Below are 22,777 nucleotides of genomic sequence, written 5' to 3'. Positions count from 1 at the left end.
CTGTTGCTAGGTTTTTTCTTGGCTACTACACATGCTGAGAGCTTGGCCTGATAGTGCAGAGATTCCTACTGGCATGGAAAGTACCTGCAGGGAGCAGCATATTAAAATCACAAATTCAATACATTCTTGAGACTAGGACATACAAAGTTAAAATAGCCTTATAAATTGCCTCCAGGAATAAAGGCAAAAATTAACTCTACCTCAAAAATTTACATCCACACTTATGAATGTCATTTTCCTCTCTCTTATTTCCATCTCTATTGCCACAAATTAAGACACAACACAAGCCTTTTCCTCTGCAGAATTCCTCAGCTACTCTATGAGGTAAATGAAAAATAGACTGAAGATATATTTATCATCGTTTATTCCAGATTCCAGATTCCTACTAGGCCCTCTGACTAACTTACATCATGCTGTCTCTGATTACTTTTAGATTCAGGTTATATGGAAACAACTGTCTGTTTTCATGGCTGGCATATGGGTATGAACTAGTAATACCTGGCATCTACATTGCAAAGGTTAATGAATAGTACCTATGAATTCATTTGTGTTCTTCACCTTCATTTAGAAGCATTTTTTACGCCAAATCAGACCAGGCATGGGTGAGGGACTGTGCCACATTTATTCATTTCCTTGTCAATTGTGTGTTTTGAAATCAGATTTCTATTTGTTCCTTCTCTGGTGGCTCCATTTCCAAAAAAATTACTTCACTGACCTTACATTTTAAGATAGTATTTGTCACTAGAGTTTTAGTTCCTCATTTGGCTTTTCTAATTCCATGATATAGTCTCCTCCTCTATGACTCAAGTTATCAGATATCACTGAAAGTAAAGAGGATTTTTTGAAACAAAATAACCAATTTGTTTGTGATTAATGAAACCTATAAACAGTAGATCTAAGGGAGAGAAAGTCACAAGATTGATAAGGGTTTTAGTACAAAGGAAAGTACAGAAAAGTGAATGGATGATTGAGTGGGTCCTAACTCATAGTAGGTGTGCAGCAATAATTATGTACTAATTTGTCTCTGTTGAAATCCAGCAGAAAAGTGTGAATTCTTTTGAATACAGGCATGGTTCAAAGAGGATATAGGTAATCCCTTGGAAACAACCTACATCTCTTAATTTACTCTGTGACCATTTCCAAAGGACTTAAAGATTTGGTCCCTTAAAATGAAATACTTTAGGCCTGGCATGGTGGCTCACGCCTGTAATCCCAGCACTTCGGGAGGCTCAGGTGGGTGGATCACTTGAGGTCAGAAGACTGAGACCAGCCTGGCCAACATGGTAAAACCCCATATCTACTAAATATACAAAAATTAGCTGGGTGTGGTAGCACATGCCTGTAGTCCCAGCTACTCGGAGGTTGAGGCAGGAGAATCGCTTGAACCTGGGAGGCAGAGGTTGTAGTCAGCTGAGATCATGCCACTGCACTCCAGCTTGTGCAACAGAGCAAGACTCCGTCTCAAAAAAAAAAAAAAAAAAAAAAAAAAAAAAAAAAAAAAAAAGAAAAGAAAAACTTTACAAATAGTCACTAATGGAGTTCACTACCAAAATTCTATGACAAGAAAGCTTAAAAGTTATTTCTCATGTCAATTGGAGGATTAGAAAAATATGTTTTGTTCTTGTCTCTAATAACTAATCACATGTGTAAAGCCATCTAAATCTGCACTTAGTTTTTTTAGACAAAGTAAAATTCCAGGTGGAAACAAGAGACAGGGCCTCTGTTTTGATGATGTATCATTTGTTGACATTCCAAAAGTAAAAACACATTTGAATAACTGGCTGTTATTAGGAAAAAGAAAAAGAGTTAGGATCAACATTGCTAAGCACAAAATGAGAACAATGGGTATGTAAAAGGTGATTGCTAGAAATTACTCTCTCTTACGATACAAAAACATTGGGCATACACAGAGAATAAATATTGAAAACAGAATGTTCTTATTTAATATTTGACCAATTCTGGATCTAAAGAGGATCCTAACCTACTAGCTTGGGAATATGTGTGTGTATGTATATACATATATATGTGTGTGTGTATATATGTATGTGTATATATGTGTGTATATGTGTATATATGTATATATATGTATATATACATATGTGTGTGTGTGCGCACACACATGCATATATCTGAGAGCAGGGTCATCTACATATTGACATCCATATCCCTGACATTGCTGTGAACAGGTCAGTGCACGCAATTGATGTCCAATACTTATTTCTGCATAAAATAATGTACATTTGCTGTGCCATAATTTACTCATATAACTAGCACAAAGCATAAAGGCACAGACTATTGTGAATAAGTTTTTCCTTCCTTGAGACTTTACTGTGTCTCCAACAGTATAAGATAGGGAACACTGGAAGAAACCTAGGGAATGTTGGCTTTCAAAAGGCTTGCAAAGTGTAATACACAGAAGTCTTCATTATAGTCATGTGGGAGAATACATAAGAGTCTGCAGAGCTGGTCTCAAAGGCAGCTGATGCTTGAGGTACTGACAACTGCCCAGCTTTTGATGTTTCCTCTTTTGCAAAAAGAAAACAAGGAAAGAGAGGAAGGGAGGAAGGAAGAAAGGAAAGAAAGGGAAGGAAATCATTTGGAACTAATTAGTAATATGTGCAACAGGATTTCCTTTTTTGGTCTTTTATTGAATTCTCTATATAACATTAGCAAAGAAAACATTTTAAATCCAATGACAAATTTTAAAAATGAATCAGATGAAAACATCACATAATCAAAACTCACAGATATTTTCTGATATTTACTTAACAAAGGCCCAAAATTATTATGACAAGAACATCAGAGAACATGGCATAAAGCTTATTTCAACTTAACAATAATATGTGATAAGTTAAAACAACTCAATGTCAAAGGATAAACATAGAAAAAATAGAATATGTTTGATTTTATATCTTATTCAGAATTCCATTACTATCACTGCTTAAGAATGATTATTTCATTTCATAAAAAATAATGCTTATTTATTTGATGAAGAGAATTAAATTCAATGTTAGAAAATTTTAAATTCCAATATAATAAGTTCTAGCTAAATATTCACAGTAACAATGCATTGCTAATCAGTAAAAGTACAGCGTGTATCACAGACTGTTGACTTACAAGGGAAAGCAGTAACAGTGTCTCTCTGTTGTCTGAGAAAGAATAAAAATGTAATATTGTGTCATGAATTGAAACGAGTATCTTCCTTATTCAAACTAAGCAGTCATGACATTTTAACTGGGAAAATTCTTAAGTAAAATTTTAAATATGTGGAGAAATTTCACTAAATATTTGAACTATAATAAATGTTAGTAATATTGTTATCTAACACTTGATAATCAATACTTTTTGAATAGTTACAGGAAATGAGTTTTCTTAAAATAAAGGCAGTTTTTCTCCCCAGTCCCTCTTCTCTGTCCTCCACTAATCACAGAATAAATGTGATGAAATACAATATGCTGAAAAATGGTTACTAGGTTGGATTTTTTTTTCCTCTGAATCAGAATGGATGCAGTTTCTTGTGTTGATCACTGCTTTATTCAGCTGTTCAGAAGTCAGTCATTATGATGAATTTTTAAAAAGGGAGATTAGAAATGTCAGTCAAGAAGATTAACTTTTAGTCTAGCATTCTGACATCAAGTGAATTCAGTGTCTGTGGTCAGGGTGTGCAGACTTAAATGTTTTAGGTGGAAAATGTTTGAGTATCACCCTGTGGAAGGGCTATAGTCTGGAAGTATCTCAAAAGGTCTGACAAGAACAGCAACAATGTCTTTGCACTAAAATCTGAAAATTCCCAATGTATCTTTTAAAAGTAAATTTTTGTCAAAGTTTTAAAGATAATGGCAGTGACAGGATAAAAATAACATGACAAAAGGTGAATAGTATAAAGAACATAGGAGGTTTAGAGTCATTTATTGGCCATATTATCTTGGACTAGTCATTTGATCTTTCTAAACCTTGGTTGTTTAATCTCTAAACTTCAGATGACATTAGTACTTCATATAAATATTTTCAACATTTAATAAATGATGTAAATGATCTTTGCGAAGTATGATGTAAGCAAATCTTATAAGTAAACTAATGCTAGACTCTACAAAAAATTGAGGTGTTGTATTTGTTATTTTGACTTCTGCATAATCTGTGTAAGATTTTGAAAATGGATTCTTGCAACATGTAGCATGTCACATAGAAATACTGCATACACTGTTTGCTTTCCCTTGTACGTGTATATATATATTTGTGTGTGTGTATGTGTGTAAGAGCTTTTAAACTTAAATTATACCATTCTGTGGGATAGTTTCCCAAATGGTCTATACAGTGCCCTTAAAAGTGAAAAAAGAGAATATTCTTATTTGGCTTACAGTCATACAATTTTATGGCATTTAAGAAAAACACTTTGACAGCTTAAAGTCAACAAAATACTTAACCCCATCCCCACCCCCAAACACAGCATTAAGAGATCACACCATAGAAACAATTTACCAGAAGAGATACTACTATGATTTGTTTATGATGGCCAGTTCACAAATTATTGTAAGATACAGTATTAACACAATATGCTAGAATCACCATTTATCAAGTTTCATCAACTTAAAAAAAAGGACGAAATCACTTCTCACAAAGATCACAGTAATACATAAGTGACTCAATTACACCTAAAGTGAAAATTCAGATTCACAAAACCAAAATGATCAGATTAAATGTTTTAACTAATTGCTCCACTAGTCAAAATATACATTTCCTATAATGACAGAGGCCTTTAAAAACTGCCCCCTTTTCTGAATGGAAGGGATATGAGACTAAACTTCTGGACAAATAATCTCAGTATGACAAAATATTTCTGTATTATTCAATTTCCCAAGCGTCCAAATTTTAGTATCCTTCTAATATCTTTACATCATAAAACCAGGAACCAGAATATATTCCTGTTTTTCAATAGGTATAGTCACCTCTTATCTGTGATGTGCAAAAGCTATCATCCTTCTTTACCTAACTATCCACTACTGCCAAACAGACATGTTTGGGTTATCCCTGAATTTTGTTTCTCACTCCTGAGCAAAATGAACTACAATATGGCTTGATTAGGCCTCCTCTGTTTTCAAAAACATTCACAAAATTTTGTGAATATTATTTTAGATTATAGTCGTTGCTTCTGGGACCAAAAGGGCATTAACTTTTTAATGTGACAAAAATGCACCGTACAATCTGCTACAGTTCATTGATAAGCATGATATAGTTGCTTCTGATTTGCTACATGTTTATTAAACTACAAAAATTTAAAGAGAAGATTAACTGGAACAGACATTCTATTTAGGTAACTCACTCAGCATTCAAAGATGAAATGATAAATCATAATAATTTAAAGCCAAGGTCAAAATAAAAGGTAAGATTTACTTTTTTTTTTTTTTTTTTACTTTTTTAGGTCTTGCTGAGGTCAATTATTAATATTAGAAACAAGAACATTTGGACTTGCAATCTGTTCACTCAAGTAGAAATATGTGGCATCTTAGTGACCAGAGGGGAGCAACATATACATGTACACATATAACAATCTGAAAAACGTTATAGAATTCTGAGATGAAGAGACATACAGATTACTAAATTTAAAAAGTCTTCACTTTACAGATAAACTTGGGCTCAGAGAAGTTAAATGAACTTTCCTAGGGCACATGAGAGTTTTTGGCAGAGCCAGCACCACAGCACAGACACCTGCTTAAGCTCTACCAATCTGCTTCTTGTGTAAAAGGAGTCAAGAGATCATAAGGCAAACATTTCTATCACTCCAGCCTTTTCCCACCGTCCCCTGCTCCCAGGCTTAAAATGTTGAGCATGCAATAAGGCTGTGGTACGGTTTTAGCATTTCATAGACAATTTTCAAGTTACCTTAACATTTAATTAAACAAATGCTTTCCCCTCCTTTCTAGCTATTTCAATTAATCTGTTTTCATTCTGCAGACTGATTTTTCTACTTTTTGATCCCATTATAGATCAATGAAAATTCTGAGGAGAAAGAATCCTATTTTCTTTCATCATAATCAATTTGAAGAATGATATATTTATGATACGTTCAAGGCTTAAATCTTACTTCATATATTCTTTCCTGCATAAGAAAATCTGGGTACTTTTTTCTTTCTTTCTTTCTTTTTTTTTTTTTTTGAGACAAAGTCTCACTCTGTTGCCCAAGCTGGAGTGCAGTGGCGTGATCTTGGCTCACCGCAACCTCCACTTCCTGGGTTCAAGTGGTTCACCTGTCTCAGCCTCATGAGTAGCTGGGACTACAGGCACGTACCACCAGGCCCGGCTAATTTTTGTATTTTTAGTAGAGTTGAGGTTTCACTGTGTTGGCCAGGCTGGTCTCGAACTCCTGACCTTGTTATCCACCCACCTCGGACTCCGAAAGTGCTAGGATTATAGGTGTGAGCCACCGCACCCAGCCCTAAGTTTTCTTCAAAGCATTTCTCAAATGTGTATAATGAGAATTTTGGGGACTGGTGAGGGCTTTGGAGATCACTGAATCCAGCACACGCATCTTGCAATTCAAGCCTGCAAACTGAAGTCTAGTAATGTAACTGATTTACCTAAGGTCCCACAGGTAGAAAGTGGATAAAAATTCTGGTCTACTGTTATCTAAACCAGTACCATTTTTACTATCCTTTCTGTGAACCATATTCAGTATGACAGTTTACTCATCTGACACCATCCTGTGCTTTTACAATAAAAATCCAGGTTTTGTCTTTATTTGAAACTGTAATCTGTAATAATAATTCAGATATTAAATATACTATAATGCATACAGTTGTCTCATTGGTGTTTTATAAAGGTAGTTTTTGTGTCTATTTTTGTAACACCTACTGATGCTTACTAAAACATCTGAATGTCTAAGACCTCCTGTAACACAGTTGATCAGTTTGTTTCAATCATCCCAGCAGCTGATGTGCATTACTTTACTGCTACCCAGGCTGTGATAATTAATTATAAGTATTATATTGGCTGCAATGGACTGACTATTCTCCAGGTCCATGTCTCTACTAAATGGGCTAATGTAGAACAAAGACAAGGCAGTGGCCATATTTTCACTTCAATCACAAATCATCTTGACTAAAAGTTCACATAGCTCAAATCTGAGATAGCTGTCAGATTTTTATTTCATTTTTCCTGTAGTGATCTGTTCTCAAAGTTTTGACACAAAGAAATTACCAGCAGCTTGTGAGAAATTCATTGTAGACTTTGCCTCAAAGAAAGTTACCTAGATTGTATCTTTTATTTATCTATCTGTTTTGCTGCAGGAATAAGATTGTTTTAGTTACTGATTCTCATACAATGCAATTCATCACTTGTATTCCATTCTGTAGGGTATCAAAAAATTTATAATCTTGGCTTTGCTACTGAAATATTTTTATAATAATTAAAATTCTACAAGTGCTCTTATTATAACATAGCATTGTTATACATTTAAATAACAGAGGATTTGTTATTTATGCATTTGTTCAGGTATATTTTGAAACTAAAATATGGAAATAAAAAAGGGTTCTATATAATAAATTTTCACAGTTTGACTTTCCATAAGGCTTATGAAATAATATACAAATAGCTACCATTCTGCTGAAATGTCACAGTAAATACATTAATGGCATAGAAGTGAAATGTCCCCAAATGGGAAACCATCTTCATGACCTTCTAAATCTCTTTTCCAACTAAAACTTTTTTTAATTGAAAAAGAGTTCCATTTCTAAAAGAATATAAAAATAGAAAATGAGTTAAGGAAACTTTCACATATATAATTTTGAAGGAAAGGCTATAAACATTAGATGAAATATTATATTTATCTTTAAGAATGTGCTTTGTCTCAACACATCAAACATCCCATGAAAACAAAATTAAATGAATATATAACATATGAACTGTTGAAAGTATAACTAAATGTTACAATTTTAATTAAGATAAATACTAAAACATGTAATAAGTACTAATATATTTTTGTCAAGTTCAGCTCAGCTAAAACCTATGAGACTAATTTGCAAATCTACCATTTTGAATTAAAAAAATAAAAGAATGTTTAATTAAGCAAGGCACATTTCTTTTAGGCAAGTCTGTCTTTAATACCATTCATGTGGGCACAGTGTAGACTCACTTATTTATATGTAAATGGGCTAATCTATGTATGAGAGCCTTTGGTACAAAACACACCTTCACAAATAATGTTGCACATTAACCCAGAATATGGAATATAACATGATTATATCTCATGATTAAACACAGTCCACTACTTAATTGAAAAAAAAAAACAGTAATAGTTGGCTTGTTAGAAACAAATTTTAGGCTTTCTTTATCTGCAGCACTGATTATAGTTTTTGGATGATTCGATTTCACCAAAATGTCAAAAGGTTGCAATGATACCTTAATATTTTTAGCATTCTTCATCTCTTGATCAAATATATCTTTTATATGCATGCATTATGAAGCGAATCCTCCAACTTCAGAGCTGTTCCCTTTATATAAAGCATTTGTTAGAGACATATTATTTAATGTCAACTGAAATAAAAACATGTGCTGGCAGATGGATCACTGCCCATCAGTGATATAACTGCTACTGCATTCTTGATCCAGGCAATTTAAAATGGAGCATCCTACTGGTCAGTGCAGCTCTACAGTTCTTTATGTGGGGGGCTTTTCAGGGATCTGTCAGACAGAGTAAACACAATGATTTACTGGTATATTTAACTTTTTAAAAACTATAGACTTTATGTCAATAGAAAATGTTCCATTCATGAACCAACCCAAATGTCTATCATTGACAGACTGGATTAATAAAATGTGGCACATATACACCATGGAATACTATGCAGCCATAAAAAAGGATGAGTTCATGTCCTTTGGAGGGACATGGATAAAGCTGGAAACCATCACTCTCAGCAAACTATCCAAGGACAGAAAACCAAACACCGCATGTTCTCACTCATAGGTGGAAACTGAACAATGAGATCACTTGGACACAAGGCAGAAAACATCACACAATGGGGCCTGCTGGGGAGTGGTGGGCTGGGGGAGGGATAGCGTTAGGAGAAATACCTAATGGAAATGACGAGTTGATGGGTACAGCAAACCAACATGACACATGTACACCTATGTATCAAACCTGCACGTTGTGCGCATGTAACCTAATAAAGTATAGGTGTGGAGGGGGTTGTAATTCAACAGAAACAAAAATAAAAGTAGTATCAGGATAATAATCATAATGTCGGCCGGGCGAGGTGGCTCACACCTGTAATCCCAGCACTTTGGGAAGCCCAGGCGGGCGGATCATGAGGTCAGGAGATCAAGACCATCCTGGCTAACAGGGTGAAACCCCGTCTCTACTAAAAATACAAAAAAAATTAGTCAGGCATGGTGGCAGGCGCCTGTAGTCCCAGCTACGCGGGAGGCTGAGGCAGGAGAATGGTGTGAACCTGGGAGGCAAAGCTTGCAGTGAGCCGAGATTGCGCCACTGCACTCCAGCATGGGTGACAGAGCAAGACTCTGTCTCAAAAAAAAAAAAAAAACCCCAAAAATCATAATGTCTATATTATTGGTTAAGATGTGGGTTGAAAGGCTTAGAAGAATGGACTCAAAATCGATTCTATAAAAAGAGAGAAAGGAGGTACAATAGAAGACAGTGACCTATAATTTACCAAATAAATGTTTCAACATATAGAACAACATACAGAACAAGAATAGAGAATAAGAATAGTCAAATTTCAATAATTATCAAATTTATGAAGAAGTAATTAATACCTCCAAAAGGCCTAAATGAAAGAGTACAGAAACCTAGTTTACTTAACTAACTGTTAGTCTCATTAACTTATATTTGATGAGAAAAGAGTTGAAGCTATTCTATAGCATGTAGTTTTATGGGAACTTTGTTTTCATGTGTCTATATACTTTGACATCTATTAAATTACTTAGAGTTAGCTGCACACCAATAAGTTTTACCAGTTCTACCAAGTAAATGGTAATGAATAAGCTCAAGGACTAGAAAGATTTCTTATTCGGTTATATACAATTCTCTGATTGAGGTCTTGAAAATTATGTACTCTTAGCAAGCAAAAACCTTTAATCTGACTCAGTAATTAAAGTCAGTAATATGTTAAGATGTAACTTACATCTTAAAAAAATTTAGAAAGTCATGGGAAAATGAGCTGTGAGGTATAACTGATACTACCTTGAGCAATATTTAGGTCTACTAATAAGAAGTATCTTCCATTTATATGGTCACACAGTAAAATGCCCTTTTGAAATCAGTTAAAAGGTCTGCAGGCAAAAGGTCTACAGAATCTAGGTATAAAGCAATTCAAACAGTTCTTACCTGAAGAAAATATTTCTCTCTGTACTTTTTGGTTACCCAGTAAATTTTGCTCTTTAGAAGTCTGACACATAGTCACTCTTGTTTAACATGCTTTTCATAGTAATTTCTTATAGAAGAAATTTATTCATGACTATCTGATATTTTATTGTTCTGTAGTCAGACATGAGGTAAATACAAAATGTAATCGCACATAAGACTGCCTCTTAAATGTCTAATACCTTGACTAAACAAAGTTATAATAGAAAATCCAGTAAAATCCATAGTGAGTTAAATAATAAAAATAAACAATATCACAATCCTTCATCCAAAACCAGAAAAAAACACAAATATAGATTTCAATCCTATATTTTGTGTCATTTCTTTAAAAATCCCTAACAACATTTTTCTCAGAAGAGAAAAATGATCTTTATCCTACGTGAGCTTAACTGTGTAAAGTGATGTAAGGAGAAAAGAATTTCTAATTTCTGCTGGTCTACATATGTAAACTCAGGCACATATGTTAGTATCAAATTTGTTGACACATTTGGTAAGGAAATTGTGCCACTTGGGTATGCAGAGGCAAGAGTCAGGTCATTCTCTGGTCTGGTTTGCCTGAGAAATCCAGGGAAAGGAGGAAATTCAAAGGGGGTGTGGGGAAAGTTCCTCTCTATTCTTATTAGGAGAATCCTCATTTCCTACTGCAGAGGCAAGTGCCTTGGTTACAATATTACAAAAAATCATGGTAATATCTGCAGTAGTCATATCAATGCTTTAATCAGTTTCAGTCATTCCATACTATATGTGTTGGTATTTCAATGCCACTAGGAATCTCCCAATACTAAGAACCAAATGCTGCTGGATTGTCTTCACCTTCCATCTAATTATTTAGAAGTAGTTTAAGTTTTACCATTTTATAAATATCACTCTAAAAATCTGCTCTTACTTTTCATTAAGTGATTTAAATGTCCCCATCTCCTTTCATGTATGAACAATCACTTCAAAAAATAGCTAATTTTTATTTTAAAAAATAGCTAATTTTTAAATGTCATAATTTTAAAATGTAATTATCATTACATTTTAAATGTAACCTATAGGTTTATAGGTTTAAATGTAATTATAGGTTATTAAAATGTAATTATCATTACATTTTAAAATTAGGTTATTTTGCAAAAGATACCCAGTCAGTCCATATCTACAGTGATGTAATTCTGTAATGTGATTCACTAGTGAAATCTAATGTTTGATTCAATCAGCTTCCATAGTAATGAAGACTTCATGGATTTTTAGGACTCATCATTAACTGAAACTGAGACTGAACTTATAGAGAAGTTTCTTAGAATGTCTGCTAGATAGATAAGTCCTTTGGAGATATCACTTGTTTGTTCTGATTTTGCTGTGCCATCCTGGTGAATTAGTCAACATGTTTATGTCATCATTAATAAAAAGCACTCTGTTAGCTATTATGTATGAAAAAACATGGTCTTTGTGAAGCATTCTAACTTACAGGTATCCTTAGTGACTAGGTACCCTCAATGATATCTCATATAAGGTAACAGTTAAGTTACTTACATTAAGGGATTCCATCCCCATGATTGGGTGCTATAATACTTCTTGTGGAAAACTTGCTGGAGCATGTTTTAACAAATGCAAACCTTCTACAGTGAATTGATTACAAGGAATTTTGTCCTTCAGAGCATGATGAGGAGTGTAAACCACATAGTGATTAAATGAAGCATAGATGCATGACATGAAAATTTTGTTTATAGGTTAAAACACCTCAAATTGGAAGGTAATTTCCTTCCTCTCATCTCTCCTTCCAATAGATACTTATTGGGCACCAACTGTATTTCAGGTACTATGTCAGGTCTTGGGTGATACAGCACACTGAGCAGACAAAACTCCTTGTCCTCATGGAAGGCAATGGAAAACATACAATAAACAAAATAAATAAAATACCTAATACATTAGAGGGAAAATTAAGCAGAGAAAGGATACAGAGAGTGTTTTGAGGCTGCAATTTTAAATAGTGTGGCTAGGGAAGGCTTCAATGTGAAAGTGACACCTGAAGGAAGTGACGGAGGCAGCCATGCAGCTATCAGATGCTAGAACATCCTAGGCGGGGAGAACGAGAACAATAAACACAAAGCCCCCAAGGTGGAGCGTGCCTGGTGTATTTGAAGAAGATCAAGGTAGCCAATGTGGCTGCAGCACAGGATCAAGTAGAAGAGGAGTTGGAAATTAGGTCAAAAGGGTAAGGAGGGCAAAATGAGACAGGGCCTTGCAGGCCATTGTAAAAAAGCCTTTAGCTGGTACTCTGTGTGAAATGGGGTGCCAAACGGTGGTTTTGACACAAAGATGTAATACAATTTGATAAATGTTTTAAAAGAATCACCCTGGTTGTTATGTTGAGAATAGACTCAAATAAGAGGAAGGATGGAAACTGGAGGCCCATAAAAATCCAGGTGAAGATAATGATGGTTTAGATCAAGTGGTAGCGGTAGAAGTGGTATGAAGTGGTAAGCCTCTTGAAACATTTTAAAAGTAGTGTTAACACAGTGGATTAAATAAGGGATGTAAGAGGAAAAGAAGAATCAAGGATAATTCCAAGGATTTTATTTTGAGCGACTGGAAAACTGAAGCTGCCAGTAGTGGAGGTGGGGAAGAGGGCAGGAAGTACAGGCTTGATGGGAAGGAGGGAAGCTCAGTTTTGGACATATTGAGTTTGAGATGTCTATTAGATATCCAAGTGGAGACGTCATGTAGGCAGGTGGAAATTCAATCAGGAGCTCAGGGGAGAGATCTAGGTGGGAGATACAAATGTACATACCTAGATAGTTTAAAGCTATTAGAATAAGACAGAATGAAGAATGAAAAGATGAGAAAGAACCAGTAAATAAGATTAAGGAGAGGCCAGAGAAGTAGAAAGAAAATCCACAGTGTGTTATCTTGGAAGTCAAATGAAGACAGTCTCCTTAGGAATGGGGAGGTAGCCGACTATGCCAAATGCTTCTAATAGGTCAAATTGAAATGAGAACTGAGAAATGACCACTGGGTATTGTTATATGAGGTTACCAGTGACCTTGCCAAATACACTTCTGGTGGAGTGATAGGGGGGTGATAGCCTTTTGGAGCAGACTCAGGAGAGAGTGGGAAGGGATTCAATGGTGAACAAAGAAAGATATAGTCTCCACTCTTGTGGAAGAAACAGAAATTAATCATGTAACACAAATAAATATAAAATTACAGCTATGTCAAGATAACATACTATATTTAATGCATTCTAAGACATACATTTTTAGATTTGAGCATCTATGAAATTGGGATGCACCTTAAAATCACTGGTACTTTATCCTTACAATTGGAAATCTTTAAAATAAAGTACACAAATAATAGTATTTCTTATAATCAAAGGCATCTTAAATTTAATGAACTACTACACTGTAATAGGGGAACTGAAAAAAACCAGAATCATGAGAGATGCCTTGGAGGAGTATTGAAGTAAAAATAGAAGAGGTGAGGAGAGAAAGAGGAGGCTGGCAGCGAAACAATTGCAAAGATCCCCATTAGCTTAAGAGGGAAAGGGAGCTTATCCTGTATCTGGAAGAAGACCAGGGTGACTGGAGCACAAAAGGAGGAGGGGAGAAACATAAGCAAAGAGGAGGTAAGGCTGGATATGAGATCATGTGAGACCATAAAAGCTATGCTAAGCCTTTGGGTCTCTATCCTAAAAACAAGAAGACCCTGCAAGAATTTTAAGCAGGGGTGGGTTATGTAATCAGATTTTGGTCTCAAAAAGATCATTCTGGCTACCAGGTAGAGAAAGGGTCAAAGAGTGCCCACAAGAAATGTGAGGATGCCATGAAGAGACCTTCACACTTATGTAGGATAGAGATGACAGTGTGGATTAGAGTGGTCCTGGCAGCGCCATAGTAAAGTGGACTGTTTTTAGAGATATCCGGGAGGCTAAATGACAAAATTTGGTGATAGGTTGAGTATATTTACTATTTCTATGAATATTATTTCATTAATAAATGCATTGAGAACACTAGGCAATAAACCTGCATTTTAAGTAAGGCTGGAAAAAAAGAAAAATGATTTGTAAATATTTATGCTGCACATATGGAATGAAAACGAGTATTTTGGAAATTCACTAATTTTCAGAAAAAATGAGAACATTTAGATCAACAGACAGAAAGTAAATGTACTGCAGGATAGGAAGTAATCTATGAATAGGTAAGGGGTGTGTGTGTGTGTGTGTGTGTGTGTGTGTGTGTGTGTGTGTAATAAATTGTCCCCACTGCTCCTCTTCCAAATTAATTATGTTTAATTTAAAGAACATGTTTAAATGTATAAAAATAAGAACCTTAGGATTCAGAGGGACTTCCATAATGAACGGAAGTTTAAAATAAATGTAATGGAAGACAAATGAAATAACAGTGCTGTCTGATATAAAACGTGTAGGCATGATGCTAACTTTCATTCTAAAAAGTTGGTGGGGGCCTCCATAGAGATTCCCAAGAGCCTTTGTGTTATGATATTAGGAGTGGGTGTGAAGTTGGAAGCTTACTGTAAGAGAAAAAGCTTCTCCCCAATCACTATCACCATACTGGAAAGTATGACCCCTGTATCTGCAAAGTCAGAGTCTTGCATGAACAAATTTATTCATAACATTCTTTAGACATGATGAAATATCATTTTTTTTCTCCATTTAAGTGCTGTATTGCTAGCAACCAGAATTCCAGGCTTTATTTTTTAGGGCAGAGCTCCTATTCCACACTATTTAGGTTACAACAATAACAACATGGCTCCCAAGAAAATGATGGGAGGCTCTTTTCCAGATCTCTTCTTAATATGCATTTGATGGCTAATGGTGCAAATTTTAAAACAGAAGAAAAAACACATCTGGTACAAAAGAACCCAGTAAAATCATGAAAACGTTTTCTTTTTAAAATGTATTTTTCTTCACAATTTTGAAAATTAGCTCACCACGTCATTAAAAATCAAGACAAACATCTGAAAGCTTTCTAACCAGTCTGAATCATTTAAATTATACTTGCAAACTGAATATGAGTACATAAAGAATACTATTATCATATGCTATGTAGCAATGGCCATTTTCTGGCAGAAAGTTAAGAGCTGAGTCACAATAGTAAAGGTCTGGGCTCTGATTGGCTTCTGCCCCCCTTTTCCTGCCTTCTTTGATTTACTTTCTCTCAAAGGCTATCAACCACTTCCTAAAGGTATATAAAAAACAAGTGATTTCATTAACATATATAGAATTGCCCCCCAAACCCATACGGAATAGTACAAAAACCAATAATTGTATCCTCCTCAGTTTAAAAGGTCTAATACAAGACAGAAAGAAAAAGCTCCCACCCTAAAAATGCATCCCTAAATATCCTCGTCCAATTCTTATGCTCCTCACCTCTATCTCACAGTGTTTCCATAAGTCTTCAGATTATGGGGCACGTGTGCTTCTTTGCATTTCTTAGTGGGAAGGGTTATCACTTCTATTCACAGCTGAGAGGTGGGAAGGACTTGGAACTGCTGTAGAAAATGTTGAAATTTTAAATGTATAGAAGTCAATAAGTTATAGTTATGGTTCTCAAAGGAATAGACTACTAGGATATATTATATACATTGTATTTATATACTATGGCAAAACAAATACTTGGGTGTGTTATATGCCAAAAAGGTAAATAACAAATTTTATGGCAACAAACCATAACTTTAAATGTCTTCATACTGTGCATTTAAAATTTCAATACTGAAAATTTATTTCAAAGTTTAGAAAAAACTGACATAATGCTTCCTCCTACATGTAGGTGTCTGTGGTTATGTCACCATAGTTGGTGCATCATGTCATTTTAAAACATCATAAAAGAAATAAAATAATAACAATGTTAACTTCCATGTTTCTATCTGGATTCATCAGCTGTAGGGCATATACATTTTTCCCCAGGGGGTTGATGGATGTGAACTGATCCAGTCACACCTCCTCACATGAATCTCTTGCTATACACAGACATCTGTATATTTCTTCAACACCTAAGACATGCAACTGAGCTTAACAGTGAAGCCTGTAGTTTGGCAAAGCTAGCTGGCATGTGCAAACATAGGCTCATTAGAATTTTGCTCTAAGCCCAAATCACTATCCATTTTCATTTCATAAATGATTTAAGAACTTAGAGAAGGGTCTGCAGCTATTATGTAGGAAAAATTATATTTTAATTTTTTTAGAGCACAGATGACCTTAAAGATCCATGGAGTGGTTAGGTAAGGCAATAATGTCACAAGTTTCAATGAACTGGCAATCTCATTCTGCTTTTAATACTTCTGTTCTGAATAATTTCTTCCCTCTTTATAAGGGAGAGTGAAAATATTTACACAACTTTCTGGTATGGTTCTTCAGTAACTTAAGCAAAGTATAAGGAGATAGAAAAATAATTTGCATAATGCTATCATCTACTGTTGATTAAAACACATGAAAACAGAACATCCTAAAACTGAAAAATACCCATTGTCGTAGCAGTTATCACTGAACACTACTACGACTGGTTATACTTTCTAAGATTAAATTTAGATAAACCAACCATAAGAAAATAATCTTTTGTTATTAGAAAAGTCAATCTCTTCATCTTATTTAAATAACTTATATTTGATCCTTATATTTGGTTAAAATATCTGATTATTTTAAACAGGTTAATTTTCAGTATACTGAAATGAAATAGGTTTCTGGGGATATGTTATCTACATGAACTCATTAATTAGTGACACGGGCTGAAGCCAAGCCTAAAAGCATAAGAGATTTATTTTGCTTTTCAAGTCACCTAATAAAAGTAGCACGGGTTTCAGAGCCAGAATAACATGGCTTTAAATCATTGGAGTCTCCTGCTAGCTGTGAAGTCTTAGGGAAATCACTTAACTTTAAACATCTGTTTTTTGCCCTCCTAAAATGAGGTTAATAGCACTTACCTTGTGGAGTTGACGACTGTCCAGGACATGGTTGACTCTTAATAAATGGTAATTATTATTATTCTTATTATAGAAAGGAAATAGGAAGACACTGATTATTTATATATTTCATATTCACAAAGCATTGTATTAATTATACAATGTTTGTGAGTAATGATCACAATATAATCTCTTAGCAAAATCTCTGATGCCATGTCATGGAATTATTTTTTCTAAGTGTTCTACCTATATTAACATTTACTATTCACAATAAACCTATGAGGTACTATTACTCCATTTAACAAACAAAGAAACTGAGGCACAGAGAGGTTAAGTAATTTGTTCAAGATCATATAGCAGAGTCAGGATTCAAATCCTGGCAATATGACTGCAGAGCTTATGCTTTTAGCCACTTTATTAAAAGCCTGGAAATAACATTCATGTAAGATAACAGCCATTCACTCAACAAATGTGGCACACATTCTGTGCTAGGCACTAGTACCTAAAACCTTCAAGACACAGAGCCTGTAGCCTTTAGGGAACTTATAATGTGGTGACTATAAGCAATCATATTACCTCAAAGTTATGAGTCAAAAGCCAGGATATTTCTCTGGATTAAAGAACAAAGTTCCCCTTTAAATTACTGCCATTTAATAACCATAAGAATTATGGCACAACCATAATTTACTTATAGAACTAATCAAGGTTTCTACATCTCTTGAATAAATATGAATAAAATTGCCATTGCACTTCGTTGACCTCTATGTTATTTTAAGAACAGACACGAAAATTATTTTAATGTAATTGTTACAATGTATCTAACATATTATCAAAATGTGTCATAAAAATAATTTCTGGTCATTAAGGGTACCAAAAGTTTGGTCAAGAGGTAGATCAATGTCAAAGGTTAACTCAAACAAAAGCAACGAAAACTAGATAATGAAGTCCTAGTTAGATATACACAGATAAAAACAAACAACAAATCTATGACCAGGTATATTTAGATTTCTTGCCTCTATTTGTTTGGTCTTTTCCTTCCTCAGCTCTCTCTTACAATCTCAATCATTATTTTCCACTCTCTTCAATGCATGCATCATAAATATGCTCCTAACTGAAAATACTTTATGGGCTTTAAAAATAGGGTTATTCTCATTTACTCTGGAAGGATAGAATAGTTATATGCTATCAAAACCAAAAAACAATTGTGGATAATGTATAATTTATATAATATATATGAAACAGAATGACTATGTTTAAATAAAATGTTACTCTTATTTTATGTTTAACCATTTTTTGTTTCAAAGAACTGTACCACTGCTTACTATTAAATAATTATGTAAATTAAAATTGGACCAATAATCTAACAGCAGTAGATTCTGCCATTTATCCTTTTTTAAGGGAAACAGGTTGCTTGGAGGCCAAGTGGGTTAGTAAAAGGAATGGAATGATTTTCAGTTCAGCTTGGGCAAAGGTTATTCTGAAGAGCAATGACTGTTTTTTCATCCTTTTGTAATAAACAATGGAAACTAAAGGACAGTTAGCAACATGGAAATCAAATGAGAAAGGTGAAAATTATTTTTAAAAAGACACCAAGCATGCAACTAATATAAAACTGTTGGTTTGGCAAATACCATCAGTCTCTATATGAATGACAGTTCCCTGGCTCTGGATAACAAAAGGGACTGCTCCCAGTAGATCACACAGTGCTCACCTGATTCTGTCTGTCTTCTGGCAACCCTTGGCATATGGCTGAAACTTGCAGGTGTTCTCCCGAGATCTGGTTACTTCCTGTCCCTCCTTTTAATTGATTGTCTGCAATTCACTCAGTTTAAAACGCGCATCCTTTATTTATGTGAAGTTTATTTAGCTTGTCAAGGGCTGTGATGACGACAGAGCTGTTGGGGGATCTGTATTTTTTTTTTTTTTTAAAGAGAAAGCCTGAAGGTCCCTCATAGTAAGGTTTCAGGCACACTGATTGAATCTCTCATTTGCTTATGTACAGAACACTTTTACATTTGCTTTTAAATTTCATTTGTTGGCTTGAAAGTTCTTGGATAAAGAAAACTGTAGAGAAGCATCTTTTAAAATTATTGCCTAATAAATAGCATGTAATCCAGGTCATGCCTTATTGTGGTTAATATCTAACATTCCAAACACCATATTTTCCTTCTTGATTCAGTCATTATGGAATGACATAATGATTTTCATAGTCAAAAAATGCATTTGGGATTCATTTCACCTCCTTAGAGTCTCAGACTTAACTTTTTTTGTGCGGCTTATTCAAACAGTGGTTTTCCTTATGAAATCATGTAAGTAGGAACCATCTGGAAAGGTTACTGTGGAAACGGCAGGGGCTGGGAGGTGGGGCTAGAGAGCAAGAGATGCCATGACAACCTTTTTCGGGTTTCCCAGGAAACATGGGTTGCTATGGGAACTGCATCAGTCAGGTCCGAATTAGTAACTTCCGCTGGAAAGGGTGTCTGCCACTTTAATCTTCTTGTGATACTGCCGAAGCTTATCTCTCAGATGCATTAGGAAATTTTTTGTTTCTCTCAGCAGCACTGAAAACATCTGTTTCTAGACTTTGATAGATATTGGGGCTGGGACATATGCACAGAACATCACAGGAATCTGTTAGTCTAATGCTTTAGAAATGCTTAGCAAGCCCGAAAGAATTAAACTAATTAGTCAGATCAGGACATCTTGGGCACTTCTCTTTATTCAAAGTTGTAGAGACCCTTAAAATTCCGGGAAGGGGGATTCAAATAGGAATTTCAGTCAAAAACCAAATAACTCACGGTGGGTTTACAAGTCATTATCTAGTTAGACTCTTCATCCACATATCTACAGGGTAGGCAACCGAAATTCATATTCAGGAAATAACGTTGAAAGGTCCATCAAACTGAAGCATCATTTACTGCGAATTGATGTACTTAGGAAAGAAACAACTGCCTTTAAAATTCTGAGGTTAAACAGTTATTCTAACTGTTTAGTTTCATTTCCTCCCAGGATGTACTGCTCTTTTTAAAATAGGGCGTGTACTAGAAATGCAGTTTAATGTAAGTTTGTTGTTTACAATGTTAAGAGAGAGAGGGTAAGGGGGAAAAGGAGAGCTGAGAGAATGCAGCCCACTTGCAAAACAGGCACCTGTTTCAGTATGAAGCAGTAGGGAGAGGGAGAATGAAGTGTGCTTTCCACTTCTTCAGGTCCTTTCCTTGATGAATGGTCTGGAAATGTATAAAACAAGGGCATAGGCAGACCAAGGGGGCATGTTCCACACAATACGGAGCACAGCATGTCACTTGTATCATATATTAAACATCGGTGAATATCTTTTTGATGTTGACACAAGAGTTGGGATTATTGTTCGTGGTGCAGGTGGCAGTGGAATTGCCCGTTTTGAAAGGGGTCTGGGGGAAAGCGCTATGGTTCATACCCCCCTCTTCGATCACCATATACTCCGACTTACTCAGAGTCGAGTTACTCCTTGCTTTTCGGAGCTCCTCGGCTGAAGAGGAGAGGTGCTGGCAACTTCCCACGTGCATGTACTGGGCTTGCTCTTCCCCTTCTGTCTCCCGGTGGTAGAAGTAATTGAAGTTGGAAACAATCACGGGAACAGGCAATGCGATGGTCAAGACACCGGCGATGGCACAGAGAGATCCCACAATCTTGCCCCCTATGGTCACTGGGTGCATATCGCCGTAACCCACTGTTGTCATGGTTACCACTGCCCACCAGAAGGCATCCGGGATGCTGCTGAAACCTGAAGTGGGGTCGTCTGCCTCGGCAAAGTAGACCGCGCTGGAGAAAAGGATGACCCCAATAAAGAGGAAGAAGATGAGCAACCCCAACTCCCGCATGGACGCCTTCAGCGTTTGCCCGAGGATCTGCAGCCCCTTGGAGTGGCGCGAGAGCTTGAAGATGCGGAAGACCCTCACCAGGCGGATGACCCTCAGGATGGCCAGAGACATGGCCTGCTGTCCGTTGCCCTGTCGTTCGGCCAGCTCGGTACCCAGAGTGATAAAATAAGGGATGATGGCCACAATGTCGATCAGGTTCATGATGTTTCGCGAGAAGGTGGCTTTGCTAGGACAAGCGAAGAACCGCACCAGCAGCTCGAAGGAGAACCAGATGATGCACAGCGTCTCCACCACGAAGAAGGGATCCGAGAAGCTGGAGGCTCCCGCGGCGGCCCCCGACGTGCTGTTGCCGGCTGCATCGAAGGAGTCCTGCGACGGCGAGGCGGGGTAGTCCTTCTCGTCGCGGAATTCCGGCAGCGTCTCCAGGCAGAAGATGACAATGGAGATGAGGATGACCAGCACGGACACGATGGCGATGCCCCGGGCTGGCCCGGAGCTCTCGGGGTACTCGAAGAGCAGCCACACCTGGCGCTGGAAGTCGCGGCGGGGCAAGGGCCGCTCCTCCTCCCGCAGGAAGCCCTCGTCCTCGCGGAACTTCTCCATGGCCTCCTCGCCCAGCTGGTAGAAGCGGATCTCCTCGGAGAAGATGTCGATGGGCACGTTGACCGGCCGGCGGATGCGGCCCCCAGACTGATAGTAGTAGAGGATGGCGTCGAAGCTGGGCCGGTTGCGGTCAAAGAAGTACTCGTTGCGGAGCGGGTCGAAGTACCTCATGCGCCGCTTGGGGTCGCCCAGCAGCGTCTCGGGGAACTGGCAAAGGGTCTTCAGCTGCGTCTCGAAGCGCAGCCCGGAGATGTTGATGACCACGCGCTCCCCGCAGCAGTCCTGCTCGCCCGCGGCCGGCAGTGAGGGCGGTAGCGGCTCGTAGCGGTCGCAGCCGCCGCCGCCACAGCCGCCCTGAGGCGGGGCCCCTCCACCATCCGCCACCTCCGGCTCCAGCAGGTGGTCCCCGGGCACCACGGTCATGTCGGGCGGCAGCTCGGGGCCTGCGGCGGGCTCCGCGTAGCCGGGGTTTACCAGCGTGTGGGCGCCGCCGCTGCTCGCGGGGCGCTGGGCAGGGTGGGCGCGGTGGCGGGCTGAGGGCGGCGGCGGCGAGCGCAGAAGGCTGAGGTGCTCGTCCATGCGGCGGGGAAGAGGCGGCTGTGGTGGGGCCGGGTCGCTCCTCCTGGCGCTCCCCGCCCCTTCGCCGCCTCCGCCCCCGAACCGAGCCCGCCGCCTGTTGCAGCTACAGCCGCGAGGCTCTGTCTGGGTCTGGCGCGGTCAGCCGGGCTCCCGCACGGAGACGCCTCCTCCCTCCTCCTCACGCTCTCCGCCCCCTCCCCTGCGGGACGCGCGCTCGCCTCCGCGTCCCCTTAGTTTTCCCGCCCACCGCGCGGGCGCGCGCCCCGCTCTCGGGGAGAGCCGCGGGCCTCCCTTTCTTGCAGCCCTCACGGCCCCTCTGTCTCAGCAAAGAGCCCTCAGGTTGTACCTCGGCGCCCCGCGGGAATGCCCACCCAGCGGAGCCGGCCCACGGGGAGTCCCGCCGCCTGCCCGGGCCCCTAGGCTCCGCCCGCTTCTGGTCAGCGCCCCTCGCCCCCGGCCCGCG

At 37.8% G+C, this 22,777-nt stretch overlaps 1 protein-coding gene and 1 non-coding gene across 2 annotated transcripts in view; both read right to left on the bottom strand.

The window, feature by feature from the left end:
• The window catches only part of LOC102128988 (uncharacterized), a 32,516-nt gene extending 13,371 nt beyond the window's left edge, over positions 1-19,145 (bottom strand). The window contains exons 1-2 of the transcript XR_012416610.1: positions 18,984-19,145; positions 15,744-15,862 (exon numbers count right to left, since the gene is read on the bottom strand). This is a non-coding gene — a transcript (uncharacterized protein). The remainder of the gene's footprint in view (positions 1-15,743; positions 15,863-18,983) is intronic.
• Positions 19,146-19,303: 158 nt separating this feature from the next.
• Positions 19,304-22,445, bottom strand: KCNA3 (potassium voltage-gated channel subfamily A member 3). Its single transcript, XM_073999327.1, has one exon. It carries the CDS (start codon positions 22,312-22,314, stop codon positions 20,587-20,589), a length of 1,728 nt encoding a protein of 575 aa, XP_073855428.1. The 5' UTR covers positions 22,315-22,445; the 3' UTR covers positions 19,304-20,586.
• Positions 22,446-22,777: the final 332 nt, after the last annotated feature.

Source organism: Macaca fascicularis, chromosome 1, assembly GCF_037993035.2.
Source record: "Macaca fascicularis isolate 582-1 chromosome 1, T2T-MFA8v1.1".
Lineage (NCBI taxonomy): Eukaryota > Metazoa > Chordata > Mammalia > Primates > Cercopithecidae > Macaca > Macaca fascicularis.
The sequence above is the reverse complement of the archived record's forward strand: the minus strand, read 5'-3'. Positions and strand labels throughout refer to the sequence as shown.

Bases quoted from the DNA above. Each gene is read 5' to 3' on its own strand.
- KCNA3 (XM_073999327.1), bottom strand. From the start codon at position 22,314: ATGGACGAGCACCTCAGCCTTCTGCGCTCGCCGCCGCCGCCCTCAGCC.